Source organism: Chrysemys picta, chromosome 5 (assembly GCF_011386835.1).
Source record: "Chrysemys picta bellii isolate R12L10 chromosome 5, ASM1138683v2, whole genome shotgun sequence".
NCBI classification, from domain to species: Eukaryota; Metazoa; Chordata; order Testudines; family Emydidae; genus Chrysemys; species Chrysemys picta.
In genome coordinates this window covers 3,275,262-3,287,710 of record NC_088795.1, presented here as the reverse complement: position 1 = coordinate 3,287,710, position 12,449 = coordinate 3,275,262, and the positions used below count along the sequence as shown (strand labels likewise).

Below are 12,449 nucleotides of genomic sequence, written 5' to 3'. Positions count from 1 at the left end.
GTTTTGCAAAAATAATGAAATTTTAGTACTTTGGGACCTTTCAATGACACCTGCTATAAAATCTTGGCTGAGAGATGTGGAGAGGTCACCAGTGATTTGTGCAGAGTGTAAGGGGTGCAGTTTGAAGGTCTCCTGAAAACAAGCTCTTATTGTTAGTAGCTGTAGATTTAGAACTTAGGCTCCAATTGTTAAAACTGAGGGAGTCTTCAGACAATTCATTACTCCTAACCCATTCTTCTTCTCTGTTCCAGGCCCACTGCGAACCTTGCTCAGTTTGATCCAGATGCCTTTTTAGTAAAGGAGTCTGCTAAGAAGGCAGTTTGCTCCAGCAGGCTTCAAAAACTAGCACGCCCTATTGAGCGCTGAACCCCTTGGCTCTTAAGTTCATTAAATCCTTAGAAGATTCATGGCTGTCTCGTCTGCTGTCCCCATCCCCAGTGTGTTTGATTACATGTTGTAGACCAGGGGTCTCAAACTCAATTTACCTTAGGGCCAGTGCCAGTCCTCAAATCCTCCCAGCGGGCCAATGTCACTCACGCCACCCAGAACCCACCCCCAAAAAACTCCACCCCCCACCTGCCTAAGGCTCTTGGACGGAGTTTGGGTGGGGGAGGAGGTCTGGGGTAGGGGTTTGGGGTGCAGGCTCTGGGAGGGAGTTTGGGTGCAGAAGGGGTGAGAGGTTGGGCTCTGGGAGGAGGTCTGGGGTGCAGGCTCTGGGATGGAGTTTGGGGGCAGGGTGTGTGTGGGAAGGGGGTGCAGGCTCCAGAAGAGAGTTTGGGGGCAGAAGGGGGTGTGTGGGAAGGGGAAGGGGTTGCAGGCTCTGGGAGGGGGTCAGGGGTGCGGCGCTTACCTGGGACTCCAAGGCGGGCCGGGGGGCCTCCGCGCGCTTCTTCCCCTAGGCACTGCCCCCACAGCATCCCATTGGCCACTGGGCTGCAGGGAGGGGCTGGCAGCCACTGGAGCGAGCAGGCAGACGCTGCTCAGCTCCGCTGCGCTGCTGGGACCCCTGAGGAGAGAGCACCCGGGGGTGGCAGGTGGGGCCAAAGGAGAGACCCGGCCCCAAAACTCCTGGGCCACATTGGGGAAGCTCGCGGGCCGGGAGTTTGAGACCCCTGTTGTAGATAGACTGTATGCTTGGGGGAGTTTGAATAAAGAAGAGGTGGGCGATCTAGGCAAAAGCCCTCCAGTGATTCAACTGCTGCTGCTTTTAAATACGTTGTGTATCTACCCAAGTTCTCAAATAAAAATGTGTCCAAAAATAAAAAAAACTCAGAGTATCTCTTTGCACTATTAGGGCTGGATCATACTCCCCATGCCCTGAGTTCCTTTGCTTCGGAGTAGCGCCCTATGAGAGGATTTCTTCCCATCCAACTCCCCATTTTTTATACTCACATTGCTCTTATATAACATGTTTTAGTTTCATCTTCATGGGTAGGCCCAGAACCACCATGGTCTGCAAAGACATGCCTTTCGCTTCGCTGGGAGGCACCTACAACCCAATGCAGAAATCCTTTCTCATGGTTTTCGTAAGCGATTTCCAATCGGGGTGAATTTTTTTTGGCAAATAGTTTATTCACCAGAAAATGCAGTTTCAGGTTCACTGAAACTATTTGCAAATTTGGGTTGAACTCAGTGAATAGTTTTGGCTGGGAAAAAAAAGGAAAACATATTCTGAAAATACTGAAGTGAAACATTTTGATTTTTTGTTTCAAAATGATGATTTGTTTAAAAATTTAGCTAGATTTAGCTAATTTCCCCCAAAGTGTAAAAAGCTCCCAAAATGAAATGAAATATTCTATTTTGAGTTGAACTAAATGTTTTGTTTGACCCAAAATAAAAAAATATATTTTTCTTTTAGGGTGAGAAATATTGAAAAATTGTCATTTTGGGTTTACCCGAAACAAAACGTTTTTCTGTTTGTTTGTTTTTCAGTTTGGCCACGGAACTGAAAAAAATTAATTATTCAACCAGCTCTATTCTCCATACCTTTGTGAAACAGTTAAATAATGCTTAGGATAGATTTACACTTGGATTACTTTGTAAATGAAGGATATTATTCGTATATTGCTACTGTAACAGATGAAAGGCATGTGTATATGCTCAAGTGTAATCTGTTCTTTGCTTTATGGACTCAAAATCCTATATGGAATGCCAATAGGTGTGGAAGAGCACATATTTAGGGAACATAAGAATAGCAATACTGGGTCAGACCAAAGGTCCATCTAGCCCAGTATCCTGTCTTCTGACAGTGGCCAATGCCAAGTGCCCCAAAGGGAATGAACAGAACAGGAAATCATCAAGTGATCCATCTCCTGTCACCCATTCCCAGCTTCTGGCAAACAGAGGCTACGGCCACCATCGCTGTCCATCCTGGCTAATAGCCATTGATAATAGCACCCCTTAGCGATGCAGTTATTAAAGGGGGTACTAGTAAAGAGGATAGGAAAGAAGCTGATAAAGTACAGGTAGAAGCTAGTGAGGAACAGTCAAATGTAAAAGCGTCCCATTTAAATATGAGCTGTGAAGGAAAGCAACTGAATATTGACAAAATGTACAAGTGCTTATATACAAATGTTAGACGTCTAAATACTAGAGTGAACTAGCGTGCCTGGCAATAAATGAGCATGTTGATATAACAGGCATAACAGAAACTCAGTGGGATGATGATAATCAATAGGACGTGGTAATACCATGGTATAACATATATAGGAATGACAGAGTAGTTTGTGCTCGTGGGGGAGTGGCACACTGAGGGTATGTCTACACTACGAAATTAGGTCGAATTTATAGAAGCCGGTTTTATAGATATCGGTTTTATACAGTCGATTGTGTGTGTCCCCACATAAAATGCTCTAAGTGCATGAAGCCGGCGGACCACGTCCACAGTACCAAGGCTAGCGTCGCCTTCCGGAGCGTTGCACTGTGGGCTTATCCCACAGTTCCCGCAGTCTCCGCCGCCCATTGGAATTCTGGGTTGAGATCCCAATGCCGGATGATGCAAAACAGTGTCGCAGGGGGTTCTGGGTACATGCCGTCAGGCCCCTCCCCCTCCGTCAGAGCAACGGCAGACAATCGATTCGCGCCTTTTTATCTGGGTTACTTGTGCAGACAACATACCATGGCAAGCATGGAGCCCACTCAGCTCATCTCACCTCACCGTCACCATATGTCATCTGGGTGCCGGCAGACGTGGTACTGCATTGCTACGCAGCAGCCCCTTGCCTTTTGGCAGTAGATGGTGTACTAAGACTGATATCCATTGTCGTCGTATTCCAGTTCAATCAGAGGCACCTGGGCAGACATGCTTTGTCTCCTGGAGACTCAGTCCTGCTGGCAGTCCTATTGAACCGTCTTGATGATGATGGCTAGCAATTCCACATTGACTGGGACGAGCAATTCCACATCTCTTTGAAGGGGTGGGATTCAGACCACTGGCGGGGAATAAATATTTAGCACTCATGGCAGCAGCCAGATTGGGTCCTCTTTGAGCTAGGAAAGGAATGCGTGTCAGCCAGTTAGGGAATAGCAGAGACTCCACTCCCGCCTGTCAGGGAGAAAAGCTTACACCGCACTCAGGCCTGTTGGTCTGACACTGCAATAGTTCTTCCCTCACACTTTCGTTACCACACTCCCAAACCTACCCCACCCTGTTGCTGTGGGCCAGCACCGCTAATGTTTAGAAATCTCTATGAAAACTGTGAGCAACATGATCTCGCCTCATTCAGCACCCCGCCCCCTAGCTGCCTCAATTTCCCTGCTCTCAGGCTTTCAAATCATGTCCCAGATGCTTGGGCAAGTCAAATATCCCTTCCAAGAGATGGTATTAAAACATCCCAGGTCAGCTAAACAGAACAGACACCCGCAACTTCATGCTGGGCCTTTCCTGGATTGCTAGGGGGTGCCTGACCAGGGCCTTGCCCTGAGCAACTCAGCGCGATAGAAGGGAGACACCCCCACACACACACTAAACAAGGGCAAGTGTCCAATCCCCTCTATGCTGTCGGCTTGTCAATACCCCCTTTCCCAGAGCCGGCTTGTTCTCCTGAATGCTTCCCTCAAATGCTCCCTTTCAGGAGCTTCTGCCCCTCCCGGCCGGGCCCTTTTACCAGCCCCTCTCTCTGGGAAGCATGGGGAGCCCCTTCCCCAGTCCGTTCTGCGTCTGGCTCGCCTGTACGTTCCCCTTTCTCTTTGTAGTGGGACATCAAGCCCCAGCTCTTTCTTTCAGCCCCCACAGCTCTCTGCTCGGGGGAGCGCTGCCAGCCCTGCTCCAAAGAGGCCTCCTAGGGCCTTCCTGGGCTCTTGAGCCCCCTCTCACGGGCAGCTTTGCCTGGGGCTACCATCGCGTGATGCCTGGTCACCTGCCCCAAGTCCAAACCCATCACGTGCCTGGCAGACGGGCTGAGCCCAGCCCTCCCCCGGAAGGACCAGGCTACCCTATGACACAGGTTTCTGGGCTGGATTCACAAAGGGATCTGGGCACCTAACTGCCTCTTTCAGTAGCCAGTTCAATATTTAGGTGCCGCTGATGTTCCCAAAAGCCCTGCTCAGCCGCCATCTCAATGCCCACAGGCGCTAAGTTCGCCTGGTGGGCAGCCTTGTGTGTGCCTAAGTCCTGCTGCTGCCCCAGCAGGATGCTGCCTCCAACCGGGCAATTCCCTGCCTCTCTCCTGTGAGGGACCCCCTCTGGTAGTGTGCTCCGATCTCACCCAGCCAGGTGAGTGGGGATGTGCCCAGGAGTCAGGTGGGCAGGCTGCTTGCTGGGGAGAGGGAATATCCAAATTCAAGTCCCTGCTCTGTCTGCTTTGGAGAAGGGACTTGAACCGGGCTCTGGCATCTTCTAGTTGAAGGCCCCAGTCGCTGGGTTAGAGTCAGTCCCTCCCTTGCTTTCTCTGAGCCAGGTGAATGACTTTAACAGGAGAGACTGAGCCATCCCCTCCCCTGACTATCCCACAGGCCGGTGCCCAGGGCCTCTCCTGAGAGCTGGGAGCCCTGGCTGTGAGTCCCTGCTCCAATCAGCCAGAGCAGGGCTTGAATCTGGGTGTCTCACAGCTCAGGGGAGGGCGCTGGCTGCTGGCTGTAATGGGAGGGGCCCCTTTCTGCTCTTTTCATGAGAAGGGGCTGAGCGTGGGGGCCAATGCCAGGAACAGGTTCATGGCTGAGATGCATGAGCTGAGACAGACCCATGGGAGTTAGGTGCCTGCACCCCACCGCCTTCCTCTGGTTAGCTTAGGTGGCCCCTGCTTTGAGATTCCCTTTCTTAGCCCCAGGCTCTCCCCATGCATTGTATGGGGAGCCTGGGCCCCTAACTCAGGCCTGGAGGAGTGCCCAGGCGTTAGGCTTTCAAACAGCACAATGTTAAAGCGCACCAGGAAGCCAGCCCTGCACTTGCGACCCCCCAAACCTGTCCTGTGACCTCCCTGGTGGTCACAACCCCCAGGCTGAGAAACACTGCTTTAGCTTGACTAGTGACTCTCACCAGTACAGTGGGAACTGAACTTTTGGGTACACTAATGATTCCCACCCCTTGGTTTGGTCTAAAGCAGTGGTTCTCAACCCGGGGTCCACGACCCCTGGGGGACCGCGAGCCAGTTTCAGGGGGGGCTCTGCCAAAGAGAGCTGGCGTTAGACTGGCTGGGGCCCAGCGGGACTGGAGCCCTGAGCCTGAGCATCTGAGCTGGACTGTGGAGTTTTTATAATGTGTTGTGGGGGCTGAGGGGGTTAGAAAGAAAAAGTTTGAGAACCCTGGTAAAGCCGAGTCATCTCAGTAACTGCATTGCCACACGTCACTTCCTGAGCTTAGAAATTGGAAGACAGATAATACCCATCCAAAAGCTTTTTAAAAATACAACAGATGGGACAAAACCCCTCCGGTCATGAAACTGCCCCGGGGTCTGCCATGGGCAGAAGGCCTACAAATATCCAGCAACCTTTTAAAGACAGTTATTGTGAAAGGGAAGAAAAGACCTATGTTGTCATAGTGAATGCTTTGGATGGGCTGTGAGCATGTGCTAAGAGCACCCCATGCTGACAGAAACAAGCTGAAGAATGTGACCATCTACTTCGGGTTGTTTGGCTTGGCATGCGGGTAGCTGGATGGGGGTCATTGGCCTGTGATATACAGATCAGACTAGGTGATCTGAGGATGGGGGCTCGTTTGGCCTTGAACTGACTTTAGTGTGACCAGAACACAAATATTTTCAGTTTTAACAGAAAGTTTTAATTTTATTAATACATCAGAAAAATATTCCTTTTCATTTAGTGACATTTATTAGACACACTTCAGATAAAATCAAAGGTTCTTGGCATGATCTAGTAATTATGGATGTCCTCAGTTCTCCTCTGTGGTGACTTTCAATGCTCTGTGTGTTGAGTTGAGCAAGCTCAGGTTAATGACACATCTGGTTTTCTGTTCCGGGAACCTAGAGAATGTTAATGCTGGCACTGAGTGTGCATACGGGGATCAGAAGAAAAGGAAATTTTTCATACTATCATTCTGCCTTTCGTAGTAGCTTTGCTCAGAGGTCCTTAACTGGTTCTGCTCTGTGCAGCTGACATTACATTTATACGCCATATGGAACTCTAGTCCACACAGGGTACAGCTGCTCTCCTCTTAGCCACTGTAAAATACGTTACAAGAGCTGTATAAACTTAGATATCATTATTTTTTTTCTGGTTATGTACACTTTAAATAAAACACCATGTTAAATAGCAGGATGTTACTTTGGATCATAAAATCTATTGTGAGAAGGAAAAGCAAAATCAGTTGTTTTCAGTGCGTAGGGAAAAAGCGAGTCATCTTCCTTAGTCTCTAACGGATCCACACTCTGAAGGGAGCCCTTCGGATTTTCTCCACTCTGCAAGGCGCTGCTTAAACCATTTCTAGAGAACAGAGAATTGTACAAACATGAATATTTTGAAGGAAATTAGAATGATGAACTTAACAACTTCTTTGCATTGCTATAACTTTCTATTTCACTGCAATCACACATAAGGTAAAATTTTTGGAAGTGCCTATGTGATTTAGGAACCTAAAGTCCCATCAAAAATCAACAGGAATAAAGTCCCTAAGTCAGTTAGGTGCTTTTGACAGTGTTACCCATAGGCTTACATTCCTGCTTTCTAAAGACTCTGTCAGTAGGATCTAGCTTTCCAATAGTCTGACATCACATCCAGATGGATGCAGGATGGGAGAAAGCATCAGAGAGAATGAGAGATGTGGCTGTCTTGCAGCAAGGGTTTGCTTTGATACCAGGTGTGCAGCGGTCCTGTGCTCCCAGTTAGTGTAGACATCAGAGAGTGGGGAAAGGAACGTGGGTCACTGGACTGAATCTTTTACATATAAAATAGGTCTGAAAGCTCCCCAGGGCAGGGACTATAGCCCTAATCCTGCATGGGCAAAGTACCTGCAGGCAGCTTTGTGCACAATGGGAGTTGATGTTTGTACATCTCCAAGCACACAAATAGGGCTTGGTTGGCGGTAGTGAGTACAAGTGTATGTGCATATTGAAGGCTGTGATCACAATGCACTTTAATATAAGTTTCAGAGTAGCAGCCGTGTTAGTCTGTATCCGCAAAAAGAAGAACAGGAGTACTTGTGGCACCTTAGAGACTAGAAGTGGGCTGTAGTCCACGAAAGCTTATGCTCTAATAAATTTGTTAGTCTCTAAGGTGCCACAAGTACTCCTGTTCTTCTTTTTAATATAAGTGTGGAAATTATCTTCACTATAGGACTAAATTCTGTCTTTTTGCTGCAGATTTTGCAGGACAGATAATCTAAGTCACATTTTTAACACTGGCATTTTTGATTTTCTAATTCACAGAAGTAAGTATTGCCTAAATGGCCAGAATATGATTGGCACTGCATGAGCAGCAATGCTGGAAAACCTGGAGTAGTGAAACGACCCTTGTCCTCCAATCCAATGGTGGGACCAACATATGCTTTAGATGACAAGGGTGGTAATCAAAGAGGAAACTATTTCAAAGTGCACAAGGAAGAAGCAGAACGGCTCTCTGCAGATATAAGTACAGTTTGGTTACAAATTTAGATCCCTGTAGTACAGGTAGGCTATTTTCTAGGTTCTGCACCTTTAAGAGTAAAGTGAACTCCCTAGCCTGTCTGGAGGGGCGTGCCCTGTGAGTTAGCCCAAGATGGCAGCTAGTATAGAGTGAGTCACACACACTGTGCTCTCCACAGGAGACGGCATATTGTTTTTTCTTTGCTTCTTGTTTCCCTTAATCTAAAATAAATCATCCCCAGTGGATGCCTACTATACAACGTTATAATGCCTCAGCTCTGCTGTATTCCCTTAGTGTTTGCCTTTGCCACCTTTTAACACTTACATAATAAAATGTGTACTGTCAATAAAAAGCCAGCAGCTGAAATAAGTATCAGAGGGGTAGCCGTGTTAGTCTGAATCTGTAAAAAGCAACAGAGGGTCCTGTGGCACCTTTGAGACTAACAGAAGTATTGGGAGCATAAGCTTTCGTGGGTAAGAACCTCACTTCTTCAGATGCAAGTAATGGAAATCTCCAGAGGCAGGTATATATCAGTGTGGAGATAACGAGGTTAGTTCAATCAGGGAGGGTGAGGTGCTCTGCTAGCAGTTGAGGTGTGAACACCAAGGGAGGAGAAACTGCTTCTGTAGTTGGAAAGCCATTCACAGTCTTTGTTTAATCCTGATCTGATGGTGTCAAATTTGCAAATGAACTGGAGCTCAGCAGTTTCTCTTTGGAGTCTGGTCCTGAAGTTTTTTTGCTGTAAGATGGCTACCTTTACATCTACTATTGTGTGGCCAGGGAGGTTGAAGTGTTCTCCTACAGGTTTTTGTATATTGCCATTCCTGATATCTGACTTGTGTCCATTTATCCTCTTGCGTAGTGACTGTCCAGTTTGGCCAATGTACATAGCGGAGGGGCATTGCTGGCATATGATGGCATATATAACATTGGTGGACGTGCAGGTGGACATATCTACACCAGCAACACCATCACTGGACCTAACCAGATCAGCTACAACATCACCGGCTCATTCACCTGCACGTCCACCAATGTTATATATGCCATCATGTGCCAGCAATGCCCCTCCGCTATGTACATTGGCCAAACTGGACAGTCACTACGCAAGAGGATAAATGGACACAAGTCAGATATCAGGAATGGCAATATACAAAAACCTGTAGGAGAACACTTCAACCTCCCTGGCCACACAATAGCAGATGTTAAGGTAGCCATCTTACAGCAAAAAAACTTCAGGACCAGACTCCAAAGAGAAACTGCTGAGCTCCAGTTCATTTGCAAATTTGACACCATCAGATCAGGATTAAACAAAGACTGTGAATGGCTATCCAACTACAGAAACAGTTTCTCCTCCCTTGGTGTTCACACCTCAACTGCTAGCAGAGCACCTCACCCTCCCTGATTGAACTAACCTCGTTATCTCCACACTGATATATACCTGCCTCTGGAGATTTCCATTACTTGCATCTGAAGAAGTGAGATTCTTACCCACGAAAGCTTATGCTCCCAGTACTTCTGTTAGTCTCAAAGGTGCCACAGGACCCTCTGTTGCTTTTTACAGCTAAAATAAGTCATCCATATGGACAGTCCAATGTTGCTCTTTGTCTGTGAATAAGCACAGCACTCCTATGCCTGTGATCTACTAGGTTGCTGCTAGCAGTTATTTTTGGAGCTATTGTGGTCACTAGAAACACCAGCGCCACAACACTTTTCCTAAGAGCATTTGTAGCATCATTAACAGGGATATCTTGGCCCAACTTCAGCCTGGTAACTAGCTACTTAAACTTCTCCCTGTCAGTTCAATTAGATGGACTGTTTGACATGTCCTGTGCTAAACAGTTGACCAGTTACCACTTTGCACTTCAGCAGTAGTCTCTCTGGTGTCTGACCAGTGACTGCAGGGCACTGCAGATGGAAAACACTGATATTAATAGTATTAGACACAGTACATGTGCTATATAACTAAAACCTCAGTCTTGATTTATTACATAAACAACCCTTTTTGCAAATATCCTCAGCTCTGTAGGAGTATTTCAGGTTCAGGAGCAGACAAGCTTGTCTATGAAGGTCAAATTTTAATGTGCAGTAATTTTCACAAGAGAGACATGGGTTCTGTGTGCCCTTTGCCCTGTGTGGTGTTTGATCGTTACTTTGTAAAGAAAGAAGAAGTGAAACTTGAGAGCCATAGCACATCTCTAACAAACTAACACACAGCAGCGCCTCTGCCCATCGTCTGATGTCACCATTTAACCAGGGAAATAAGTCTCTTAAGGGGAGACTCCAGTGAGGAGCATGGATTCTCTCTTGCAGCTTGTTTTAATCAGGAGATCAGCATGAAGAGGCTCATGTGTGACTGATTCCCACCCCGCAGCAGACCTGGAACCAGCAGCGCAGTGTGGTGTTAGACATAAAGACCTGCACTGCTCCCCACTGAAGTATTACTTTCACTCACTGATGTCAGTTGCACTCTGGGTAAACTGAAGAGGGAGAAGGAATGAATATTGCACCAGCGCCACTTACGCAGGCCAGGCCAGAGACTGGTCTCACTATATTTACACCATTGTGACTCCATTGACTGCAATGGTACTTCTGAGTTACATGGTGTGAGATCTGAACTGGGCCCTTTCCATTCCACTTCCCCTGAGCTCAGAGACAGCCTGCAGCACGGGGCTATCTCCCCTTGTAAGTATTCTCACACTTCTTATCAAGCTGTCTGGACTGGGCTATCTTGATTATCACTTCAAAAGTTTTTTTTCTCTTACTTAATTGGTCTCTCAGAGTTGGTAAGACAACTCCCACCTGTTTATGCTCTCTGTATGTGTGTGTATATATATCTCCTCTATATATGTTCCATTCTATGCATCTGAAGAAGTGGGCTGAAGTCCACGAAAGCTTATGCTCTAATAAATTTGTTAGTCTCTAAGGTGCCACAAGTACTCCTGTTCTTTTTTGGGGGCGAAACCGTTTTCCTGGGGTGGCTTTCTCTTTAGATGCAACTTTGGCAATTATGAAATGGAAATGGCCCAGTGGGTGCTTCGCTGTTCCACCCTCCTGGGTCTGCTCATTGTGCTTGGTCTCTGCGCTATGTGGGGCTCATCTGGCCCCCTTCGCTGTACTGGCCTCCCAAGACCTTAAGAGGAGAAGTAACAATCATAGTCTCGCTTTTCAGCCTGCAGTAGAACTAATTTAGTATGATTGGGTGTATCTGGCTGTGTGTGTGTGTGAGTGAAACACTTACTGGGGGAAGCTGTCTAACAGCTGACGTTTGTCTTTCATTGTGTGAGTGGCTAGGTCTGCAGTCACTCTTATCTCTGGTGGGAGTGAGTCTCATGGAGACCTAGCTGCTGGGGCAGATCTGTTTCCTGCCCTCATGCACTTGCATCCTATTGGCCAGCAGTTTCTGCGCTCCGGTAGGATGTAGCTGTGGTGCAGAGCAGAACACCAGGACTGTGTGTTCTCAGTGACCCGTGCTGCTGCATTGTGTGTATGTGTATGGACTGGAACGTTCTCAGGGCTGGTGGCGTCAGCCCTAGATAGAATGAGCTGCATCAATTCAGCCTTGAGCTGGCCACGAAGGCATGGATCACTGTGGGCAGATCTCTGCCCAACAGCACGGGGCACCATCTTCTGGCCAGCCACGGAGGGAAGGGAGTATAGTGGGGTGTCCTGGCTGTATGGGCATTCAAGTGCACAGAACAGGCGAAGAGTACCGCTTGGCCCTGGCCTGATCTAACAAAGTGAGGGCAGGGCCCCAAAGTGGCGAGGAATGGAAAGGAGGAAGCAAACTCTTCAGATGGGGAACTTTTCCACTGAAATGATCTGAATGTGGGAGAGCTAATGTCTCCTCACACAGCCCTAAGGCCTAGAAAAGAGTATGGCAGCTGTCTTGGGAAGTAGTAGTAGCCCTGTTCTCCCTCTGCCCCTATATATTCACAGGTCTTCTCCAGAGAAGAATGAAAACAAACACATTAGTAACGCCCAGGGGAGGAGGACGAGGTACTCAGCCCACGCTGAGCGTGTTAGTAGGTTACACCCAGAGTATCGGCCTGCATGTCCTTGTGTCTCTGGGTACTGAATAAACTCAGGCTGCAGTGTGCCTGGGGGAAGCTCCTGACTCTACCGGCTGTCCTGACCAGTGCTGGCTCCGCAGTGCGCAGGAGCTGCGCTGGCGCAGCGTCAGCCTGTCTGCCCTGCTCAGCCCTGGTAGCGAGCTCTGGTCCCAAATAAGGGAAGATCGTACTGGAACCACCACAGGCCTCTGACCTCGGGTCAAGGCTGGAGGCAGGGCGGCTCCAGGCACCAGCTAAAGAAGCAGGTGCTTGGGGCGGCCAATACCAAGGGGCGGCACTCCGGCCGCTATCGGGGCGGCACGTCGGGGTCTGTGGCACGGTAATTCGGCGGTGGGTCCCTCAGTCCCTCTCGGAGCGAAGGAC

General features: G+C 48.2%; 2 protein-coding genes across 6 annotated transcripts in view; one reads left to right on the top strand and one right to left on the bottom strand.

Moving 5' to 3' along the window:
- SPMAP2L (sperm microtubule associated protein 2 like) overlaps window positions 1-784 on the top strand; it is a 62,415-nt gene extending 61,631 nt beyond the window's left edge. The window contains exon 9 of one of the 2 annotated variants that reach the window (XM_024111083.3): window positions 252-784. In XM_024111083.3, the coding sequence (XP_023966851.1) occupies window positions 252-366 (115 nt within the window). In that variant the 3' untranslated portion in view covers window positions 367-784. The remainder of the gene's footprint in view (window positions 1-251) is intronic. The other variant, XM_065595817.1, reaches the window with a different exon arrangement.
- Window positions 785-6,194: 5,410 nt separating this feature from the next.
- Window positions 6,195-12,449, bottom strand: part of HOPX (HOP homeobox) — a 56,511-nt gene continuing 50,256 nt past the window's right edge. For all 4 annotated transcript variants that reach the window (XM_065595816.1, XM_065595815.1, XM_005296479.5 and 1 more), the window contains one exon: window positions 6,195-6,879. In XM_065595816.1, the coding sequence (XP_065451888.1) occupies window positions 6,802-6,879 (78 nt within the window). In that variant the 3' untranslated portion in view covers window positions 6,195-6,801. The remainder of the gene's footprint in view (window positions 6,880-12,449) is intronic.